Source organism: Schistocerca nitens, chromosome 2 (genome assembly GCF_023898315.1).
Source record: "Schistocerca nitens isolate TAMUIC-IGC-003100 chromosome 2, iqSchNite1.1, whole genome shotgun sequence".
In the NCBI taxonomy this organism is placed as follows: Eukaryota; Metazoa; Arthropoda; class Insecta; order Orthoptera; family Acrididae; genus Schistocerca; species Schistocerca nitens.
Genome location: NC_064615.1, coordinates 1,185,679,756 through 1,185,701,635, shown reverse-complemented (window position 1 = coordinate 1,185,701,635; position 21,880 = coordinate 1,185,679,756). Strand labels below are relative to the sequence as shown.

The 21,880-nt window shown below is 40.5% G+C and overlaps 1 protein-coding gene across 1 annotated transcript in view; it reads left to right on the top strand.

Annotated features, from left to right (window-relative positions):
• Nucleotides 1-15,014, top strand: part of LOC126235649 (dapper homolog 3-like) — a 29,552-nt gene extending 14,538 nt beyond the window's left edge. The window contains exon 4 of the mRNA XM_049944364.1: nucleotides 14,775-15,014. Coding sequence (XP_049800321.1) covers nucleotides 14,775-15,014 — 240 coding nt within the window. The remainder of the gene's footprint in view (nucleotides 1-14,774) is intronic.
• The last annotated feature ends 6,866 nt before the right edge of the window (nucleotides 15,015-21,880 follow it).

Below are 21,880 nucleotides of genomic sequence, written 5' to 3'. Positions count from 1 at the left end.
TCGGGTTCGAGTCTCGGTCCGGCACACAGTTGCAATCTGCCAGGAAGTTTCATCCTGATTTAGGTTTTCTGTGATTTCCCTAAATCGCTTCAGGCAAATGCCAGGACGGTTCCTTTAAAAGGGCGTTGCCGACTTCCTTCCCCGTCCTTCCCTAATCTGATGGGACTGACGAACTCGTTGTTTGGTCCCCTCCCTCAAATCAGCCAGCCAGCCAGCTCTGCCAGCTGTGTACAGTGTGTAAGGCCGGCGCCACTTAAAGCTTTCTCCCGGTTGTGTTCCTTATCGGGAAAATTAGGAAGACTCCACACGGTACGGGAACTGGAAGAAGGGTGATGATTTTGCTACTGCATTGTGATGCGTCTCCAAACTACGTACAGGTGCATCCCTTAGGGTACGTTCGTGCCTTCCACCCACACACACACACTCTGTCATCGTTTTTTTCTACCATCTGACAGAGAAAAACTACAAACTACAAAAATTCCGCTAACATCACTCATTACAGAACTCCATAAGATATTACTGAGCCCTCTCCTCTGAAATATCAAAAGCAAATGCCATCTACGTGCTGACATCGAGCATATGTGGCGAGCCTGTTACATAGACAAGTATTGGTCCATTGGAGCAGGTGGCCAGTGATCGAAGTCACTTTCACAGACCAGTGCAAAACTTTCATCGCCCATATTCTAGGAGAACCGTATCCCACAGACCATCAATCGCAAGAGAGGGCGCCTGTGTTGTTTTTTCATAAGCAGCTTCATACATTCTTTTTTCCCCCGTGTTCCCTGGACCTTGCCGTCGGTGGGGAGGCTTGCGTGCCTCAGCAGTACAGATAGCCGTACCGTAGGTGCAACCACTTCGGAGGGGTATCTGTTGAGAGGCCAGACAAACGTGTGGTTCCTGAAGAGGGGCAGCAGCCTTTTCAGCAGTTACAGGGGCAACAGTCTGGATGATTGACTGATGTGGCCTTGTAACACTAACCAAAACGGCATCACTGTACTGGTAATGCGAACAGCTGAATGCGAGGGGAAACTACAGCCGTAATTTTTCCCGATGGCATGCAGCTTTACTGTATGGTTAAATGATGGTGGCGTCCTCTTGGGTAAAATATTCTGGAGGTAAAATAGTTCCCCACTTCGGATCTCCGGGCGGGGACTACTCAAGAGGACGTCGTTATCAGGAGAAAGAAAACTGGCATTCTACGGATCGGAGCGTGGAATGTCAGATCCCTTAATCGGGCAGGTCGGTTAGAAAATTTAGAAAGGGAAATGAATAGGTTAAAGCTAGGTATAGTGGGAATTAGTGAAGTTCAGTGACAGGAAGAACAATACTTCTCATCAGGTGAATACTGGGTTATAATTAGAAAATCAAACAAGATATTACGAACAGCGTAGTGAAAGTATTATTGTAGCCAAGATAGACACAAAGCACACGCCTACCGCAGAAGTACAAGTTTATATGCCAACTAGCTCCGCAGATGAAAAAGAGATTGAAGAAATGTATGATGCAATAAAAGAAATTATTCTGATAGTTAAGGGAGACGAAATTAGAAATTAATGGTCATGGGGGACTGAAAATCGATAGTAGGGAAACGAAGAGAAGGAAAAGTAGTAGGTGAATATGGACTGGGGGTCAGGAATGAAAGTGGAAGGCGCCTGGTAGAATTCTACACAAAGCATAACTTAATCATAGCTAACACTTGGTTTAAGAATCATGAGAGGAGGTTGTATACGTGGAAGAGGCCTGGAGGCACTGGAAGATTCAGATGGATTATATAATGGTAACACAGAGAATTAGGAAACATGTTTTAAACTGTAAGGCATTTCCAGGGGCAGATGTGGACACTAAGCACAGTTTATTGGTTATGAACTGTAGATTAAAACTGAAGAAATTTCAAAAAGGAATTTAAGGAGATTGGACCTGGATAAACTGAAAGAACCAGAGGATGTAGAGAGCTTCAGAGAGAGCATTAGGAAAAGACTGACAAATACAGGGGAAAGAAATACAGTAGAAGAAGAATGAGTAGCTTTCAGATATGGAATAGTGAAGACAGTAGAGGAACAAGTAGGTAAAAAGACGAGGGCTAGTAGAAATCCTTGAGTAACAGAAGAGATATTGAATTGATGAAGGGACAAAATATAAAAATGAAGCAGGCGAAAAGGAATACAAATATCACAAAAATGAGATCGACGGGAAGTGCAAAATGGCTAAGCAAGGATGGGTAGAGGACTAATGTAAAGATGTAGAGGCATATACCATTAGGGGTAAGATAGATACTGCCTGTTGTTTGTTGTCGTGGTCTTCAGTCCTGAGACTGGTTTGATGCAGCTCTCCATGCTACTCTATCCTGCGCAAGCTTCTTCATCTCCCAGTACCTACTGCAACCTACATCCTTCTGAATCTGCTTAGTGTATTCATCTCTTGGTCTCCCCCTACGATTTTTACCCTCCACGCTGCCTACAGGAAAATTAAAGGGACCTTTGGAGAAAAGAGAACCTCCTGTATGAATATCTAGAGATCAGATGGAAAACCAGTCCTGAGCAAAGAAGGGAAAGCAAAAAGGTGGAAGGAGTATATAGAGGGTCTATACAAGAGCGATGTACCTGAGGACAATAATGGTGCTGGAAGAGGACATAGATGAAGATGAGATGGGAGATATAATACTGCGTGAAAAATCTGACACAGCACTGAAAGACCTAAGTCAAAAAAAGGCCCCAGAAGTAGACAACATTCCATTAGAACTACTGATACCCTTGGGAGAGCCAGTCCTGACAAAATTCTTCCATCTGGTGAGCAAGATTTATGAGACAGGAGAAATGCCCTCAGACTTCAAAAAGAACATAATAACTCCAATCCCAACGAAAGCACGTGCTGACAGGTGTGAAAATTACCGAACTATCAGCTTAACAAGTCACAGTTGCAAAATTCTTTACCGATGAATGTAAAAAATGGTAGAAGCTGACCTTGGGGAAGATCAGTTTGGATTCTGTAGAAATGTTGGAACACGCAAGGCAATACTGACACCTTGATTTATCTTAGAAGATAGATTAAAGAAAGGCAAACCTACCTTTATAGCAGTTATAGACTTAGAGAAAGCTTTTGACAATATTGACTGGAATTACAACTTTAAAATTCTTGGGGTGGCAGGGTAATATACAGGGAGCAAAACGCTATTTACAATTTGTACAGAAACCACATGGCAGTTATAGGAGTCGCGAGGCATGAAAGGGAAGCAGTGGTTGAGAAGGGAGTAAGGTAGGGTTGTAGGCTGTCTCCGATGTTATTCAGTCTGTATATTGAGCAAGCAGTAAAGGAAATAGAAGACGAATTTGAAGTAGGAATTAAAATCCATGGAGAAGAAACAAAAACCTTTAGGTTTACCAAGGACGTCGTAATTCTCTCAGAGACAGCAAAGAACCTGCAAGAGCAGTTGAAAGGAATGGACAGTGTCTTGAAAGGAGGATATAAGATGAAAATCAACAAAAGCATAACGAGGATAATGGAGTGTAGTCTAATTAAATCAGTTGATGCTGAGTGAATTAGACAGGAAATGAGACACTTAAAGCGGTAGATGAGTTTTGCTCATTGGGGGGCGAAATAACTGATGATGGTCGAAGTAGAGAGGATATAAAATGTAGACTGGCAAAGGCAGGGAAAGCGTTTCTGAAGAAGAGAAATTTGTTAACATCGAGTATAGATTTAACTGTCAGGAAACATTTTCTGAAAGTATTTGTATGGAGTATAGCTATGTATGGAAGTGAAATATGGACGATAAAGAGTTTAGACAAGAAGAGAATAGAAGCTTTCGAAATGTGGTGCTATAGAAGAATGTTGAAGATTAGATGTGTAGGTCACCTAACTAATGAGGAGGTACTGAATAGAATTGGGGAGAAGAGGAATTTGTGGCACAACCTGACTAAAAGAAGGGATCGATTGATAGGACACATTCTGAGGCATCAAGGGATCACCAATTTAGTATTGGAGGGCAGCGTGGAGGGTAAAAATCGTAGAGGGAGACCAAGAGATGAATACACTAAGCAGATTCAGAAGAATGTAGGAGGCAGTAGCTACTCGGAGATGAAGAAGCTTGCACAGGATAGAGTAGCACGGAGAGCTGCATCGAATCAGTCTCTGGACTGAAGACCACAACAACATTGTTTTTCTGATGAAACACATTTAAGTGGTGTATGACTACAGCTTTGTACAACACCATACCTTTGGTTTCTCCACTAAACCTAGATTAAGACATTTCGATCCATCAGCGCTTACAGAAAGCTAGACACTACATGGTGTAAACTATGTTGCTGTCTCAACACTCAGGATGGTTGAAATAAAAGAGCGAGGTGGTTTATCTTGGTAATAAAAATGCGGAAGACACCGCAGTCTGTGGAACTGGAAGAAATTGCGGCATTGTTGAGTATTTCCAAACAGTTGTCCTCTATATTTAATCGCAATTTTCACAGTGATGGTGTAGCAGATGTCTAGGTGTGCCGTTTTGAAGAGACCGAGAACATTGATTCCTTACGTTGCAGCCATTTATGTGATCGCTGTTTCGATGTTGGCCGTGCCCGGAATGTGGTAATCAACAGCGTACCAGTGGATAGATGGCGCGGAAATGACACTGTCGATATAGGACAGTGTCCTGTAATAAGCAAGTGCAATAGTACTAGCAATTTCAGTAGTTTTTCTGTAATTTCAATGCTGACCAGTGACACAGCAGCACACTTCCCACGTTCTGTATTATCACTAAACCATCCCTCCACTACTTTGCGTGCATGAATCGTGAATCTTGATAGATGACTGCAGTATGTCAGTTCATGGTTAATTTTCGAACATATACACCAAAGTATACCAAATGGTTCAAATGGTTCTGAGCACTATGGGACTTAACATCTGTGGTCATCAGTCCCCTAGAACTTAGAACTACTTAACCCTAACTAACGTAAGGACATCACACAACACCCAGTCATCACGAGGCAGAGAAAATCCCTGACCCCGCCGGGAATCGAACCCGGGAATCCGGGCGCGGGAAGCGAGAACGCTGCCGCACGACCACGAGCTGCGGACGCACTTCGATCATAGCGTGTAATTTGTGACTACGATTGCCCATCTTTCCCTATGTGGGTGGGAGTCACAGAGCATTCCCACATTCTTAGAATAAAGTTGGAGATTGAAAGATCTCCCTGCATTGTCTTTGATCATCACTCCCTACGATATTGTCGCCAATGTAATTTGCAGCTGACCAAAAGTAGGAGGGTACTATACCTGTTACATTCCATATCATGGCAATGAACAGAGCCAGCTGAGTCCTTATGTGCTGCTGAGTGAAGACTATTCCACACCAGTCTTAGTCACGAAACCCATCCAAGTGCAGAACATCTCTCCAGATGCGCCCTTATTGGTATATATTACGAGTAGATACGGAAGTGTTGTGACAATGTAACAGACGTTTAAGAAGAAACGGGTGGTTTACGTATGATGGAGCTCCAGATAGGCTGAGTTTAAGCACTTTACGTAAATCAACTCTACTATCAATTCTAAAATATTGTTCCAGTGTCTAGGGTCAGTTTCAAGAAGGTATTGGCAAGAGAAAAAATTATCGTATAAAATAAACACAAGCACTCCTAAGGCTACACAGTCCTGCTCTTAAACACACTATAATGTTAAAGCTGTGTGGTTTCCAAAATATTAGTCATGCAGAGTACAATGCTCTAAATACTCTAATGTTTTATGTGGAACGTCTCACATACATCCACCCTGCATGTCGTCTACCCCACTCACTACAGTGACAAACTTTAAGATGATAAAACTACTTCCTTCTGCACCAAAGAAAACCGTAGAGACTTTCTGATATATGTATAATATAGCATTCTGGAGGTGTATAGCGACCACTGTTGGCATCTGATTATGGTTCAGAAATTATACTATTCTTGCATCAGTCAGCAATAGAGAATGCCTGTTAAAAGGAAGCAGACAAAGTCATAGCAGCGATGTTTGACATGTGAAAATACATGCCGTGCTGCACTAACTCTGTAAACAGGACGACTAATAATCAGATGTATACAAAGGGTTTCCAGTACGTCACTAACTTAGAATCACTGCTGTTATGAAACTGAAGACTCAAATTATGTCCAAGATGTGCCACAGAAATGGAGTACTTCACACTCAGTGACGTTTGTCGCCCGCATCTCGTGGTCGTGCGGTGTGTAACGTTCCCTGGCATTTTCACGTTATTAAACAACAAGAGTGTATTTGTACCATATACGCCGCTCTGGGCAAGTTGTATATATCGTAATTATTGAACAAAAATATTACTGAATGTGGTATAAAATACATTAGTTATTCTCATTATATTTTTTGTTGTAATATTTCTCTGTATTTAGGATATGAATTTTTCTGTATCTATTATGTGATTGTAAAATGTGTCAATATTTGCGGTACCAGAGATATGAAAATTTGCCAGAAGAGAATAATATCGTTAATTTACAAAGAAATGTTAATAATCAGTACTGCTATTTAAGGACAATGCATTATGTATTCTTTGCTCTTCTCTGTTTAGACGTTATCGAGGTAGGTCACTGTGAAGAACCTTTTAACGAATGGGTAGACTTCTTTTGTCTCTGTCTGGACTTAGCCGCCATTAGACGATGCGTTACGAATTAATGTGAGTTGAATTGTTGTTTGAGCTAAATATATCAGTATTTATCAGAGGTGTGAATTATTTATGTAAATTAGCTTGCCCACGTCATCTATAAAATTTCTTTAAGAATTTGTCAACATTTCTTAGCGGTGTTGCTGGGCTGTGCCGCGACCAACAATCGCAGATCTGAAGAGGCGGCACATTTAAAAAATTATCAAACCCGTAAATCGGGAACAGATGCATAAAAATCAATAGTGAATTAAGAAATTGTTTTCCTTTTCAGTGATCCCGTGGCTGATAAAATTTGAATTAATTATACGTTTGTGCATTCGTAGGCGGATAGTTAATGTTAGTTAACATTGAAATTTAAACAGTTCGGTTCTTTAAAATAACTCAAATGCATAGTAAAGTAGGTTTGATCAGTGATAAAGATCGGCTTGGCAATAATTAAAACATTTTCTGCTGATAGAGATAATCTTGTGTTCTATGGCTAGTGCCGGGATAAAATTCAGTAAAAATATTTAACAAAAAAACCCACTGCATCTGGAAAGTGTATGCCAAGGCCGAATGATTTAAAGGACTCAATTCTCAACTAAATATTCTTAACCAGTTCATATGAGTTCACGTAAATATTTTTTTCTTTAAATGTACGTAATTCTTAAGAAAGTAAAATTTTTTATTACCACACGAAAATAAGAGAGTGGTTCTACAACAAAGTTCGCACGAAAGAAAATTAACTTAAAAGCAAAAGATAAAATTTATAATTATTCTTTAACGAAAAATCAATCAATTCCATTCATTATTCCGACAGATTTCGTTAAATTGGCGCCCAACGTGGGGCTCGAATATGCAGTGGCCACTAAATACCCGTGAGATAACTAGGGAATTAATATAGTCGAACTTTGTTGCAGAACATTTAATAATTTTTCTATGTATTGTATGTATTTCATAACCAATATTGTGTGGTAATACCTGTGTATGATTTTTTGCATGAGAACACTATGTACCCAGAGGCAAGCTGAAGAAGAGAGCTCATTATTTCGAAAAATTAATTATCTACCACAATATCAGGGGGCAGCTGCGCCCTAGATAGATCACCAAAAGGTAAAGCTACAGTGTAGTTGTCCTGTGGGTAGTAAAGTAGCCTCAGTGCAGTGTTCTCGGATCATTAGTGGTGTGCTTGTTGTTAGTATTTTGTTTTAAAATAACAGGACATTTAGGTAGTTAGTCAGTGTAGTATATAGTAAGTGTGTATTAGTTAATGTCCATTTCTTGTGTGATTATGTCAGTGAAACCTGAGTGTTAGGATATTTAGTTCAGATTTTATTTCTTTTGTTTACTATGGTTAGATTGCGTAGTCAGAAAGATATCAACATGGATAATGAGCAACAGTCAGTAAATAGTGATACCGAGTTAGAAAGTGGGACACAAAGTAATGTTAGTGACGTAGTTCAGGAAGTACAATGTGAGAATCTGGGGGCAGAAGGGCAAGAAATGTTGCCACTGCCACCCAGTGATTCAGTTGATAGCGGAAATACTGTGCCATCCGCAAGCACTGGACACGGACCAGAGAGTGGTGAGATGTCAGAAGTGCAATCATTAAGCTGAATTTGTACATATGCAAGCAGAACGTGACCAGAGATTGGTAGCTGAATTTACATGTAAACAAGCAGAGCGTGATAAAGAACGTGATGCCAAACAAGCAGAGCGTGATAGAGAGCGTGATGCTGAACAAGCAAAGCGTGACCAGAGATTGGTAGCTGAATTTGCATGTATGCAAGCAGAGCGCGATAGAGAACGTGATGCTAAACAAGCAGAGCGTGACCGACGCCTGCATGAGAGGGACTTGCAGTTGATGCAAACTTTAGAAGTTATGCAAAGTGACATTGTTAGTTTGAAACAAAAATATGAAACCATACCCAAAACGGTGCAGCAATTAAGCGAAAGAGTAGATAGTATTCAAGTGGCTAATGCCAATATCGTAGAGGAAATTAGTGTCCTGACTAATAGGGTCGAACAACTAGAACTTGACACAACTCAAGTAATTGAGGACAAAGTGATCGAACAAGTGCACAAAGTAGAAAATGAAGTCATAAAAGAAATAGATCAGAAAGTGCACGCCGCAATTGAGGCCAGAGAAGTGGACTCAAAAGCGGAAGTGCAGAATCTTAAAAGGATTGTGCAAAAAGACATTCCGCTGTGGCAGCGGAATGTGGACCGTCGTCTTGCCGAGATGGAGCTTAGCTTGCGGCATGACGAAGCGCAGGCGTATGTCACGCCAGCCAGGTCCAACAATGATAGGCATATAAATACTGCAGTAAAAAATTGCGACTGCGAGACAGCACAGGCAACCAATGTAAGCGAAACGAATAAATGTCATTCCAAAGTAGTGATTGAAGAAAGCCTGATTAGGAACCGACAGTTTCAGATCTTTACAACGGAGAAGAAATCTGTTCACCCTGTAGTGTTTATCAAGGGATTTAGAAACATTTTGCCTAGCGTTTGGAGTCATACCCAGAAAATACAGTTTGTTATGTCTTACATACAAGGAGATGCTGCATTATGGGCAACCGAAGCAGCTGACAGTTGTGATACATATGAGCAATTCGAAAAGGCATTCTTGGCCAAATATTGGTCAACATGTATTCAAGAGAGATTACGGAAGGAAGTATATAATCCAGAGCCGTATTCTCCACGACTAGGCAATTTGCGAAAATATTTTGAGAAGTACATTAATAAGACCCGTTACTGGGACGAACAGATCTCATCCCGGGATTTGATCAGACTTTTGAAATCACACTTGCCGATACATGTAAAGGAGAAACTTATACACGTGCCTGAAAATGATATGGAACATTTCTTGTCTGTTCTGGACTCAATTGACCTGATTCAGGAGGACGTTAAGGCAGCCTCTGAACAGGCTAGAAGTAACGGAAACGGTTATAGAAATGGTAGAAATAACACGCCTCCACCAAGTAATGGAAACGGCGGAGGTAATAATAGGAGACAAGAGTATGCACAAAACGGAAATAGAGGTAGAGACCGGAACGGCAATAGTCCGCCGGTGAATAATGACCGGAAGAGGAGGTTCGATGACCGGTATGAAACAGGCCCACCAAGCAATAGTAGATGGAAAAATGCCAGGGGGCCGTGCAACACTAATACTTATAATGATGCAAACCGAACTTGGCCACAGAACCAGAGGCCCAGTCCGGACCGGCAAAACAGTGATAGATATGACAATAACCGACCGCCACCACAAAATGTGCCAATTGCGCAACCGTGGCGGCCGACGCAACACAACGTGCACATAGTGGAGGTCAGTGACACAGAGCAGCCACGCCCATCCACTAGCAATAATTCAACAAACTAGATGCAGCCGAGATACGCTCTCCATCGTCGGCTGAGGTTTGGAGTGAGAGCAGCCCGACACAGAACAAAACACCCAACAACATCTGTATCCTTAGGTATAATGACGGGGTACAGATGGGAGATGAATTAATAACTGAACCATCCACGTGCATAAAGGAACACAAAGACAAAGTACAAGCGATAATAGAGATTAAAATTAACAATATTGATGTGCAAGCAGTCGTAGATACAGGTGCTACTGTTAGTGTCATGAGTATGGACTTATTCAAAGTACTGGGGAAGGAAAGGCGTATGCTGACTTTTCCCGTGAATAATTGTAGAGTCACTGGAGCCATAAGTGCACAGCGACAAATAATTAAACTCCAAGTGCGGGTAGAGATGTATATAGGGGATGAAGCCATAGCGTGCTCATTCCTGGTAGTAAAGGGTTTAAAGGTAGCCTGCATTTTGGGGGTAGATTTTTTAAGAGAAAGGGACACAATAATCGACCTTTCTCGGGGAAAATTAAGTTTGATGAATGCTGGTAGGAGAATAGAATTGTCCATGCTCAGATCTGAAGAGGTACCTGTACCTAATTGTAACGTTATTAACATAAAATGTAGGAATCAGTCGATACTACATTTAGACAATCATTGTCTAGGACAGAATCTCTATTATCCTGACGTACAAGGTGAACAGTTAAAAGCAAATGTGGACGCACTTGTGAACAAAGTATCACAGTCCGAAAATTTAAATTCAATGCAACAGCAGGATTTGGTACAGTTATTATCTAATTATGCAGATGTATTTTCTGAACGACCAGGAATTGTTAAGGGATATCAGTACAAGATCGAGGTAAAGCCTCACAAAACTTACTGTCGAGCCTCATACTCCATTCCTTGGTCCAAGAAGGAAATAGTAGCTAAAGAAATAAGAAAACTGATCGAGTGGGGAATAATAGAACCGTCTTTGTCCCCTTATAGTAGTCCTTTGGTGGCGGTAGCAAAAGCAGACGGACAGGTACGGTTAGTACTAGATGCGAGAGACATAAATGAAATTATTGTACCTGTCAGGACTCATCCGGAAAACCTTGATGAGCAAATTCAAAAATTCCATGGAGTGCAATATTTGACATCTATTGATATGAGAAGTTCATTCTGGCAAATCCTGCTCACACCCGAGTCGAGGAAATATACTGCATTTATATTTGGGGGAAGAAGCTACCAATTTAGGGTACTACCTTTCGGCCTAAATGTAAGTGCAGGAGTTTTCATAACAGCCCTTGACGCGGTTTTGGGTCCGGATTTGCTGCAAAGGGTAACAGTGTATGTAGACGATCTGGTGATTGCCACTGCCACCTGGGAGGAGCACGTAGAACTACTGAGTAAAGTCTTAGAAAGGTTTAAGCAAGCGGGGGTAACAGCAAATCTTGATAAATCCAAATTTGGACGTAATCAGATTAAATTTCTAGGTCACATAATAACACCACAAGGCATCAAACCTGACAGCAAAAAACTTGATGCAATTCGTGGGTTTCCTAGTCCGAGAACTAAGAAACAGCTCAAAGCATTTATAGGTCTAGCATCTTTTTTTAGACGGTTTGTTCCAAACCAATTAATGAATAACGAATCTTTATTGAGCCTGTTGCGTAAAAATGCGCACTGGGTGTGGACAGAAGAATGTCAACGCGCATTTGACGCTATCAAAAATGCCTTGGTGAATGCAAACATACTGCGACACCCAGACATGACAAAAGATTTTTGTATAGCGACAGATTCGTGTTCATACGGTCTGGGCGCTTGTTTATTTCAGTGGGACAGGAGCAACGACCCCACAACAATCAATGTAATCGGATTTGCCAGCCGCACACTAAACACCTGCGAGAGAGCATATTCCGCTACCGAATTAGAGGCTCTTGCAGTGGTTTGGGCGGTAAAGAAATTTAACTATTACATCTATGGTAAAGAAGTCAATGTATTCAGTGACCACCAGGCTCTGAGCTATTTAATGACTTGCAAATTATACCATACCCGCTTGCTAAGATGGAGGTTAGCATTACAGGAATATAAAATTAAAATCATGTACCTAAAAGGACAAGATAATGTTGTAGCAGACGCCTTGTCGAGGCTTCCACTAGGGCAATCCTCAATGTCAAATATTTTAGAACAATCGGAGGAATATCGAATACTCTTAGTACAAGATAAGGTACATAGGAGGGATTTTTTACATATGTGTAAGAATATGTCTATATTGCAGGAAACTGATCCGATCTGGCGAGATATCATTAGCAAAATTAAAGAAGGAACCAATCTTAAAAGTGTTCAGAATTTCAAAATAGTAGATAATATTCTGTATTATAAAACAGGTGTGTCAAATGACCATGGAGTCGTGTGTATACCACAACAGGCTATCCCAGCTGTAGTGTGGCACACGCATTTAGCATGGGGTCACGCTGGGATAGGCAAAACAATAAGGATTTTATCCAAATTCTGTCATTTTAAGGGGATAAGCCAGCAGACTCGCACCATTATCAGGACTTGTCCTCTGTGCCAAAAAGCTAAGTTTCAAAATAAGTCCACAAGGTTTGAACTGCATCCTATAGTGCCTCATCGACCACTTCAGTTAGTATCTATAGACATAGCAGGACCCTACCCACGAGCCAGGGGTGGATTGAAGTACATTTTAGCGGTGTATGACCTTTTCTCAAAATATTTAAAAATATACTGCCTTAAATCAGCCACTGCTCGTGGGATAGTTAAATGGTTAGGCAAAGAATATTTTACACAAGTAGGTAAGCCTGAAGCGATAATATCGGATAATGCTTCCTATTTTACAGGCCATACCTGGAAAAACTATTTACATGAACAAAATATAAAGCATATACTAATTTCCCGCTTTCACCCACAAGCAAGTTTAGTAGAGAGAACATTTGGAGAGTTAAATAAATTTTTCAGGTTATACATTGCATATAAACACACAAGATGGCCAGATCTGTTACCTAAGTTTGTAGAAATTCACAACGCAACCCCGCATGCTTCTACGGGGTATCCACCAAACGAGATATTAATGAATAATAATAGAGTTCTGAATGAGTGGCTGGCACCTTTGCCTAAGGTCCCAGTCATTCCTGAGCCTAAGGAAGAGAAGATAAGAAAAGCAGGGTGCAACCTTACCAGGTGCGCTCAGAAAAGGAAAGAAAAATATAACCGACATGTGACGAATAACCAAAAATTTAGTGTTAGGGACTTGGTACTTTTACGCAATCATCCTAAGTCCTCGGCATCCTTGAAACAGAATAGCAAGTGGCAATTGGTATATAATGGACCTTTTAGAGTAGTAAGTGTGCCACATGAGTGTAGCTATCTCTTAGCAGATCCCCACTCAGGGAGAGTACGGGGACTGTATCCGCGTAAGGATGTAAAAGCATTCATACAGTAAAAGACTAATAGTCCTATGTGGACACCATTCTTTTGTAAATGATGAACATTAATAATATGTGTCCTAGTGTAGAAGTGTTTAGTTATAAGAATATGATTGACTTTCTCATGTGTATGGATATTTATGTTATGTACTCTTTTAATTTGTGTTATCTAAACCATGCTCTAAATGTTTGCACAGATAATCTGATTAGTGCAATTATTTGTAGTGTTAAGCTGTGACAAAGTTCAGTCAAGAAGAACATTTTAGTAAGGATTAGTTAGTGTACTACATAATTTCCAATATGTGTGTCAAATTTGAAATATTTATTGGCACAATCTTTTCTATTATGTGTATGTATGTATACATGTGTAGCTGTCAGATTGACAGACTCGAACCCAGAATAATATCAGTAATATGAGGCCCTGAGAACTTTATTATCTCACCAATATTATCAGAGAAAATAATGCACCCAATAGTGACCCGATGGCACCACGGGAGGCAAACTTGTTGCAAATTTAAGTAACGCAAAGTTACGCACAAAGAAGCTTCAATTGAAGCATGTGCATATTCAATCAGTTAAAAGGAGTTAGCCAGATACAGTCCAAGTCAATTTTTGCCTACAGAGACTACACTGTAGTTACGTAGGACGTTGATAGTAAAGTGTGACATGAGTACAAAGGAGTTATTGAACAATATGCCTGAATCCGGCTGGAATGCACAAATAAAATCTAATCGAACACGAATATAGATGACTTTGGGCAAACTAATACCGAATTTTGAATATTTGTTACCATGTACGCAAATCTCACACCTTGGTAAAGAGTTACAAATGTGCTGTTACAAACAAAATTGAGCAGCGGACATTGTAAATAAAAATAAAGGAACTCTAACAAAAGTGCAGTATTGTGCGGCAGAGACAGACAGTGACTGTTAAACCTGCAGCAGTACGTCACGGAGTAGTTGTGTATAAGTAATAAAAAACTGTATCATCGCCGTGTGTGCAAGTGGACAAGGAACTAGCACGACACGAACAGTGAGCCGAAAACGGACGGTGGATCAACTTAGTGTCAAACTTTAACTCTTTGTGTGTCAAGGGACGCTAGGAAAGCGCATTGACTACAGAAATACATCTTGATTTTGTCCTAAGGTGAAAACTTGCGTGTGACTAATGACAAGTCATGACATGGTGAAGAATATTGTGTGCCCATAAAACGTGTTACTGTGACAACGATACATTGTGCAAACCAGACTAGTGAAGGCCTACTGAGTAATAACTGCCACTAACTGTGTACGTTCTTTCCCACAGCAGGAAAAATCCCTATAAGGATAGTACACTGTTTGTGAACTTGTTGCATGTTTCCTGGAGCACTGCAAGAAGACGTCGCACGGGCGAGCTGATATCCAACGCGCATCCGGCTACATCAGCTATGCAGCGACCGCAGCAGCCCGTAGCAGACCAGCAGCCACGCCCCTCCGCGCCGTAGCTGTCAACGCCGGGGGCGGTGACCTACACGGAGTCAGCGCGCCGCGCCGAGCGCCGCCCAACAATCACTCCGCACCGCTCACCAAATACAACATTATTGATTTTTTTGAAATGTTCACATAACTGAATAACATGTCAATGACTTCATTTCGATAAACATTGAACATTTACTATGTATGTCCGTGAGTGATATATCCTAGGACAAGTGACCTTGTAGTGTATCACAAGAATAATAGTATCACACACAAAAAACCTTCTGTTGAACTGTATATGACTGTGATATTGTGTAATTGTATAACCCCGTTTGTGACAAACTGCTAATTTAATTCAAATGAATAACTGTTAAAAAGACAATAGTGACTATAAACCAACTGGGATGGCTGGGCTCCGGCACAGTTTTGCCCAGGTTTCCTGTTTGCCTACGCCCAAATGGGGGAGCCATGAACTTATATAACCCTGGGACTAAATAGAAGAGCCATTCCGTAAAACATACAGAAGTGTAAAGAACGTTACTGGCACCATTGTGTCAAAGTGTAAAAACTCTTTGCCAAATGCTGCCAGGGGGCAATGTAACGTTCCCTGGCATTTTCACGTTATTAAACAACAAGAGTGTATTTGTACCATATACGCCGCTCTGGGCAAGTTGTATATATCGTAATTATTGAACAAAAATATTACTGAATGTGGTATAAAATACATTAGTTATTCTCATTATATTTTTTGTTGTAATATTTCTCTGTATTTAGGATAGGAATTTTTCTGTATCTATTATGTGATTGTAAAATGTGTCAATATTTGCGGTACCAGAGATATGAAAATTTGCCAGAAGAGAATAATATCGTTAATTTACAAAGAAATGTTAATAATCAGTACTGCTATTTAAGGACAATGCATTATGTATTCTTTGCTCTTCTCTGTGTAGACGTTATCGAGGTAGGTCACTGTGAAGAACCTTTTAAGGCCGGTATTACACTATCAAATTTCTTTGTCAAAGATTTGATCAAAGATGTGATCCAATAATCCGTCAAATATATTTGACAAAGATCTTTGACGTAGCGCTACAAGGGGTATTACACTGTCATCAAATTTTTCGTCAAAGTTAAAGATGGCTGACAACAACTTGTTATTAACCGCAGCAGTTCTACGTACTCCAATTGCATTGTGTGCACATGCGGAAAAGAAGTGGGGGGAAAAATGGAACCATACATACGAGGTCGACAGTCTTAAAAGTCCTGGGATTACAACTTGATAATAAATTCAGTTGGGAGGAGCACACCACAGAACTGCAGAAACGCCTTAACAAATCTGTATTTGCAATTCGAGTGTTAGCAGACATAGGCAACATAAAAATGAAAAAGCTTGCATACTTTCATTCCATAATGTCATATGGGATAATATTTTGGGGTAAATCTTCAAGTCAAACAAAAGTTTTCAAGGTCCAAAAGCGTGTAATACGTATTATTTGTGGTGTAAATTCACGGACCTCCTGCAGAAACCTCTTCAAAGAACTGTGTATACTAACTACTGCCTCTCAGTATATTTACTTCTTAATAAAATTTGTCGTAAATAATATATCTCTTTTTCCAACAAACAACTCAGTTTATACATACAATACCAGGAACAAAAATGATCTGCACAAGGACTTAAAAGCACTTACTTTAGTTCAAAAAGGGGTCCACTACTCAGGAACACTCATCTTCAATAATTTGCCAGGAAACATAAAACATTTAGATAGAAATAAAGATCAGTTTAAAAGGAGCCTGAAAGACTTACTACTGGCCAACTCCTTCTACTCCATTGGCGAAATTTTTAATAGAAACAAATGATGTATTGTATTTATTCATACTATTAGTATTTTTATTTCAGCTTAAAAAAAATCGACATGTTCCACATCCACGAGGATCTCCTCAGCACGGATCTATGGAACGAAAAACTAATCTAATCTGGGTGAAGCCGTGGGTTTTACGACGACACGATAAAAGCATTCAACAAAACTTGTTACGTGAGCTTACAGTGGAAGACGTCAAGTCGTACATCAATTACTTAAGAATGGATGAGCATACATTACTGTATGTGCTCAATGAAGTGTATCCTCATATCACAAAGCACAATTTTCACTTAAGAACTGCTACATCTTCAGAAGACAGGCTCACTATAACACTCCGATTCCTTGCTACAGGAGAGCGTTATGTTAGGTTAGGTTAGGTTACGTCAGGTTAGGCCTCCAATCTTCTTAATCTATTTTTGTATTCAGGGTGCCTCACGTTGTAAAGCGCCTCATCAGCTTCAGACATCTCTATTAATTCTGTAGTTGTCGGCACACACCAATTGTATTTAATACCGGCAATGGTTATAAAAACACTACAGACGACAGAACGCTGCAGCGATGCTAGCGCTCCGCGTGGTAACATATCGCATTGCAGTGAACAGAAGACAAGCGATTTCTTTGATCAAATATACGGCCTAGGCCTAGATTTGATCAAATATTGGACGACATTTGTCAAAGATCCCTATTACACTATCAAATATCTTTGACAAAGATATTGGACAAAGATATTTGACAAAGAAATTTGATAGTGTAATACCGGCCTAACGAATAGGTAGACTTCTTTTGTCTCTGTCTGGACTTAGCCGCCATTAGACGATGCGTTACGAATTAATGTGAGTTGAATTGTTGTTTGAGCTAAATATATCAGTATTTATCAGAGGTGTGAATTATTTATGTAAATTAGCTTGCCCACGTCATCTATAAAATTTCTTTAAGAATTTGTCAACATTTCTTAGCGGTGTTGCTGGGCTGTGCCGCGACCAACAATCGCAGATCTGAAGAGGCGGCACATTTAAAAAATTATCAAACCCGTAAATCGGGAACAGATGCATAAAAATCAATAGTGAATTAAGAAATTGTTTTCCTTTTCAGTGATCCCGTGGCTGATAAAATTTGAATTAATTATACGTTTGTGCATTCGTAGGCGGATAGTTAATGTTAGTTAACATTGAAATTTAAACAGTTCGGTTCTTTAAAATAACTCAAATGCATAGTAAAGTAGGTTTGATCAGTGATAAAGATCGGCTTGGCAATAATTAAAACATTTTCTGCTGATAGAGATAATCTTGTGTTCTATGGCTAGTGCCGGGATAAAATTCAGTAAAAATATTTAACAAAAAAACCCACTGCATCTGGAAAGTGTATGCCAAGGCCGAATGATTTAAAGACTCAATTCTCAACTAAATATTCTTAACCAGTTCATATGAGTTCACGTAAATATTTTTTTCTTTAAATGTACGTAATTCTTAAGAAAGTAAAATTTTTTATTACCACACGAAAATAAGAGAGTGGTTCTACAACAAAGTTCGCACGAAAGAAAATTAACTTAAAAGCAAACGATAAAATTTATAATTATTCTTTAACGAAAAATCAATCAATTCCATTCATTATTCCGACAGATTTCGTTAAAGGTGGCGTTCTCGCTTCCCACGCCCGGGTTCCCGGGTTCGAATCCCGGCGGGGTCAGGGATTTTCTCTGCCTCGTGATGGCTGGGTGTTGTGTGATGTCCTTAGGTTAGTTAGGTTTAAGTAGTTCTAAGTTCCAGGGGACTGATGACCATAGATGTTAAGTCCCATAGTGCTCAGAGCCATTTGAACCATTTTTTTTGACGTTTGTCTAGAGGAGGGTGCTGAAATACGTTTTCAGCCAATGGACACGATTCATCACACGTACATTGGAAGCCCTCTGCTGACTGTGGTACGGAGACGTTTGCTGTTAACAACTACAGGTAGATAGCACTCTTAAGTGACACAAAGAACACGCAGTTGTATATGAGTCGATTGCAAGTTATACCACACAACTGATACACCCTGAGAGAACAACGGAAGAAAACGGTTAAATGCGTGATAATGGCCTGCAGCAACACCTCCCTCTCCCTAGAATGTATCATCAGTGTACCATTAAATCATACCTCGTTGCAGCCCCTCTCAGCCGATCACTCGCTCCACTTTCTACCATCCTTTACAGCAGATTTAGAGGCAGATGGTTCTCTTTTCCAGGAAAGCATCAAAGGCTGCAGTCAACTTGTATGTATTCGTATTACCTCAAGTTGTTTGAACGTGCAAACGTAATTTGTTCAGATGGTTATTGCCTTAGCTGTGCTGAGAAGTCTCTCGTTAGCTGTGTTCTAATTTTCTGGCGAAATTACTCTGAATCTTACATTTTTAAATTACAGAAGCATGTAGTGAGAAAACTCTCTTTTAAAAAGATACACGAGCACTGCAGGCCACAGTTTAGAATCCCGCCCATTGTCTCCTGAATGGTCACAACAGTAATTCGTAGACTAGGAAGCATGAGAGAGACTGGGTATCTGGGCACGCTATGGAGCTGTAACGGAATAATCAAACACATTTACTTATCTTTTGAGAAGCAGTCATGTAGACTATAACAAGCAATTCCAGTCTCTGAATGAAGTCTTTTGTCAACTCAACAGTAAGCTACCTTTCTAGTTGTGTCGGTTCTCGCAGACCTAACAGTAGCCGCTGAGCTGTCAAACTGAAGGGACGAGCTGTGCTGACGAACTGGCCGCCGAACGCTGTCGCAGGCGTCTGCCGACCCAGCGCCGGACAGGGGGGTGGGGTGGGGGGGGGGCTGATTTACGTACACTACCACGTTGTCAGCATCCCTTGCGGTCCGCAGTTACTCAAGTACACGCTGACGGGCTTTTGATACCCAGTGCACAAGTGGTTTGTTGTAATGACACCACACTGTCCTTAGCATGTGTACACGTAATTAATTTGACTTGTTTTACAGTATAGCAGTTAAGAGTCCCTAAGCGGAAACCGGATCATCACTCCCACGACACAAGAAACAAAAGTCTCTTATAGATTATAACACACAACACGAAAATATATGGAAACACTGAAAAGTATATAGGGATCAAAGTATACCATCGTCATCCATCAAAGCTCAAAAAAATCGGATAAGTAATGGAAGCTAGACTGAAACAATTTTTATTAAACCACTACTTATATTCGTTTAAGGAATATTTAGAACCGAATACGTAATGTGAAATTCGTATATCTTCTATCCCACTACATAACTTACGTATAAATATTAAGGAATTTGTCTTGATCAAAATGACTCTATATTTTTTATTTTTCAGTCATTGAAATTTGAAATTTCTCTAAGCTTTTCATCTTGCCAATAGCAACATAACCCCATCACTGATGCAGTGTTTCACTTTTAATAGATTACGAGTACATAATTATTATGTTCCACACACCCGCCGAGAGCGCTAATGCGCTGCTTCCTGGACTCGGGTAGGCGCGCCGGCCCCGGATCGAATCCGCCCGGCGGATTAACGACGAGGGCCGATGTGCCGGCCAGCCCGGATGTGGTTTTCATACGGTTTTCCACATCCCGATAGGTGAATACCGGGCTGGTCCCCATGTTCCGCCTCAGTTACGCGGCTCACAGACATCTGCACACATTCGCACTCGCCGCAGACAGTTGGGGTACACTGATTCCGTCGCGGGGGTTACGGGGTGGCGGCAGGAACGGCACCCGGCCACCCCTTAACCGTTAACGTGCCAAATCCGATTAACGATGGCTGACCCTGTGTAACAGCAGCACAATGCTCAAGCGATAGATAGATAGATAGTTATTACGTTCCGTATGTGAAAGTGTGTGTGTAGGAACCTAAAAAATTGTGTGTATACATCACATATGGTATATGGGGCATTTAGGGCACAAGGAAATTAAGTCCATTTTTGATCACTTCGGACTTACTCCACTTTTAAGTATCGGTACTAATTAGAAAGCTGCTTTCAGAGCATAAAAGATATGTGACTGCATATTGTAAATAACTACTCCAACATTGGCAACACTGTTGAGCATGGGGAGACGCAGTCTTTTTATTCAGAGCACAACGGGAACATGTCCATTGTCACAGTTTGTTTTGTCGGTGTGGGAGTCGCCACCAGCAGAATAAATTGCACACATTGTACTTTTGTATTTTCTTTGGAGCAGACTAAGTGACGATTTGTGTACTCCTTGAATGCTGAGTACTCTTTGTAACTGTTTCTTTTGGCAGTTCATGGCATTGCATTAATAAGAAATAAAGTTTTTTATGAAGCATCGAACCTCATACAGGGACTGCTGGTAACGTGACCTAGTTTTGCTGCCAGGCCACATGGAGCGCTGCAACTTCATCAGTCAATCATTTCGCTTTTCTATTTTTGGGACTACTGAAGAACGGGATACAACCCGTCAGCTTTGACCATTGACGTCAGAATTTGCCAGAGATGATTTCTTATTTTTTTCCTTAGCATGCAAACGTTTTAGCCATCACAAATAAATATACTGACAGACATAACAAGATAACATTTTTTTTCTTCGTCATACATACTGTTTAGGGCATACATTCATATGTTTTCAGATCAAAATTATTCTAATCAGATTACAAAACACAGTTTAGTGCTAAAAATTTACTTGTTAATTGAGTTCTTTAGTGAAGTTCAATTCATTTTAGATTTCTATGTCTTCTGTCGCTAGAAACCGGGATATGGCATCGTATGTACTCCTGGTTGTGTCTCCAAGAATTGGAATCGTGCAAAGCGGCTGGCAGTGACCAAGTCTTAAGAGCTCCTTTAAAAAGTTGACTCTGCCTTTGTCATAGCGTCTACACTGAAATAAGATGTGATTTACATCAGCAATTGTTTCCGCTTCGCATTGACAGTGGGGTATCTCCGATACGCAGATTCTATGAAGTGGGCAGGGAAAGATCCATGATTGAGACGCATTCTCACAATGGACGATATAATTTTCCTTGAATGTTTGATGTTCGCAAACCATGTCTGTCTTGGTATGAAAGTCTGTATACGTGCATAGCTTGTAACTCTTGTTTGTTGGCTTTCATTCCATTCTTCCTGCCGTGAGAAAATAGCTTACGAGGTATTCTGTGTGTGGGAGTTTAATGTCCATAAGTCTTCCACTGTT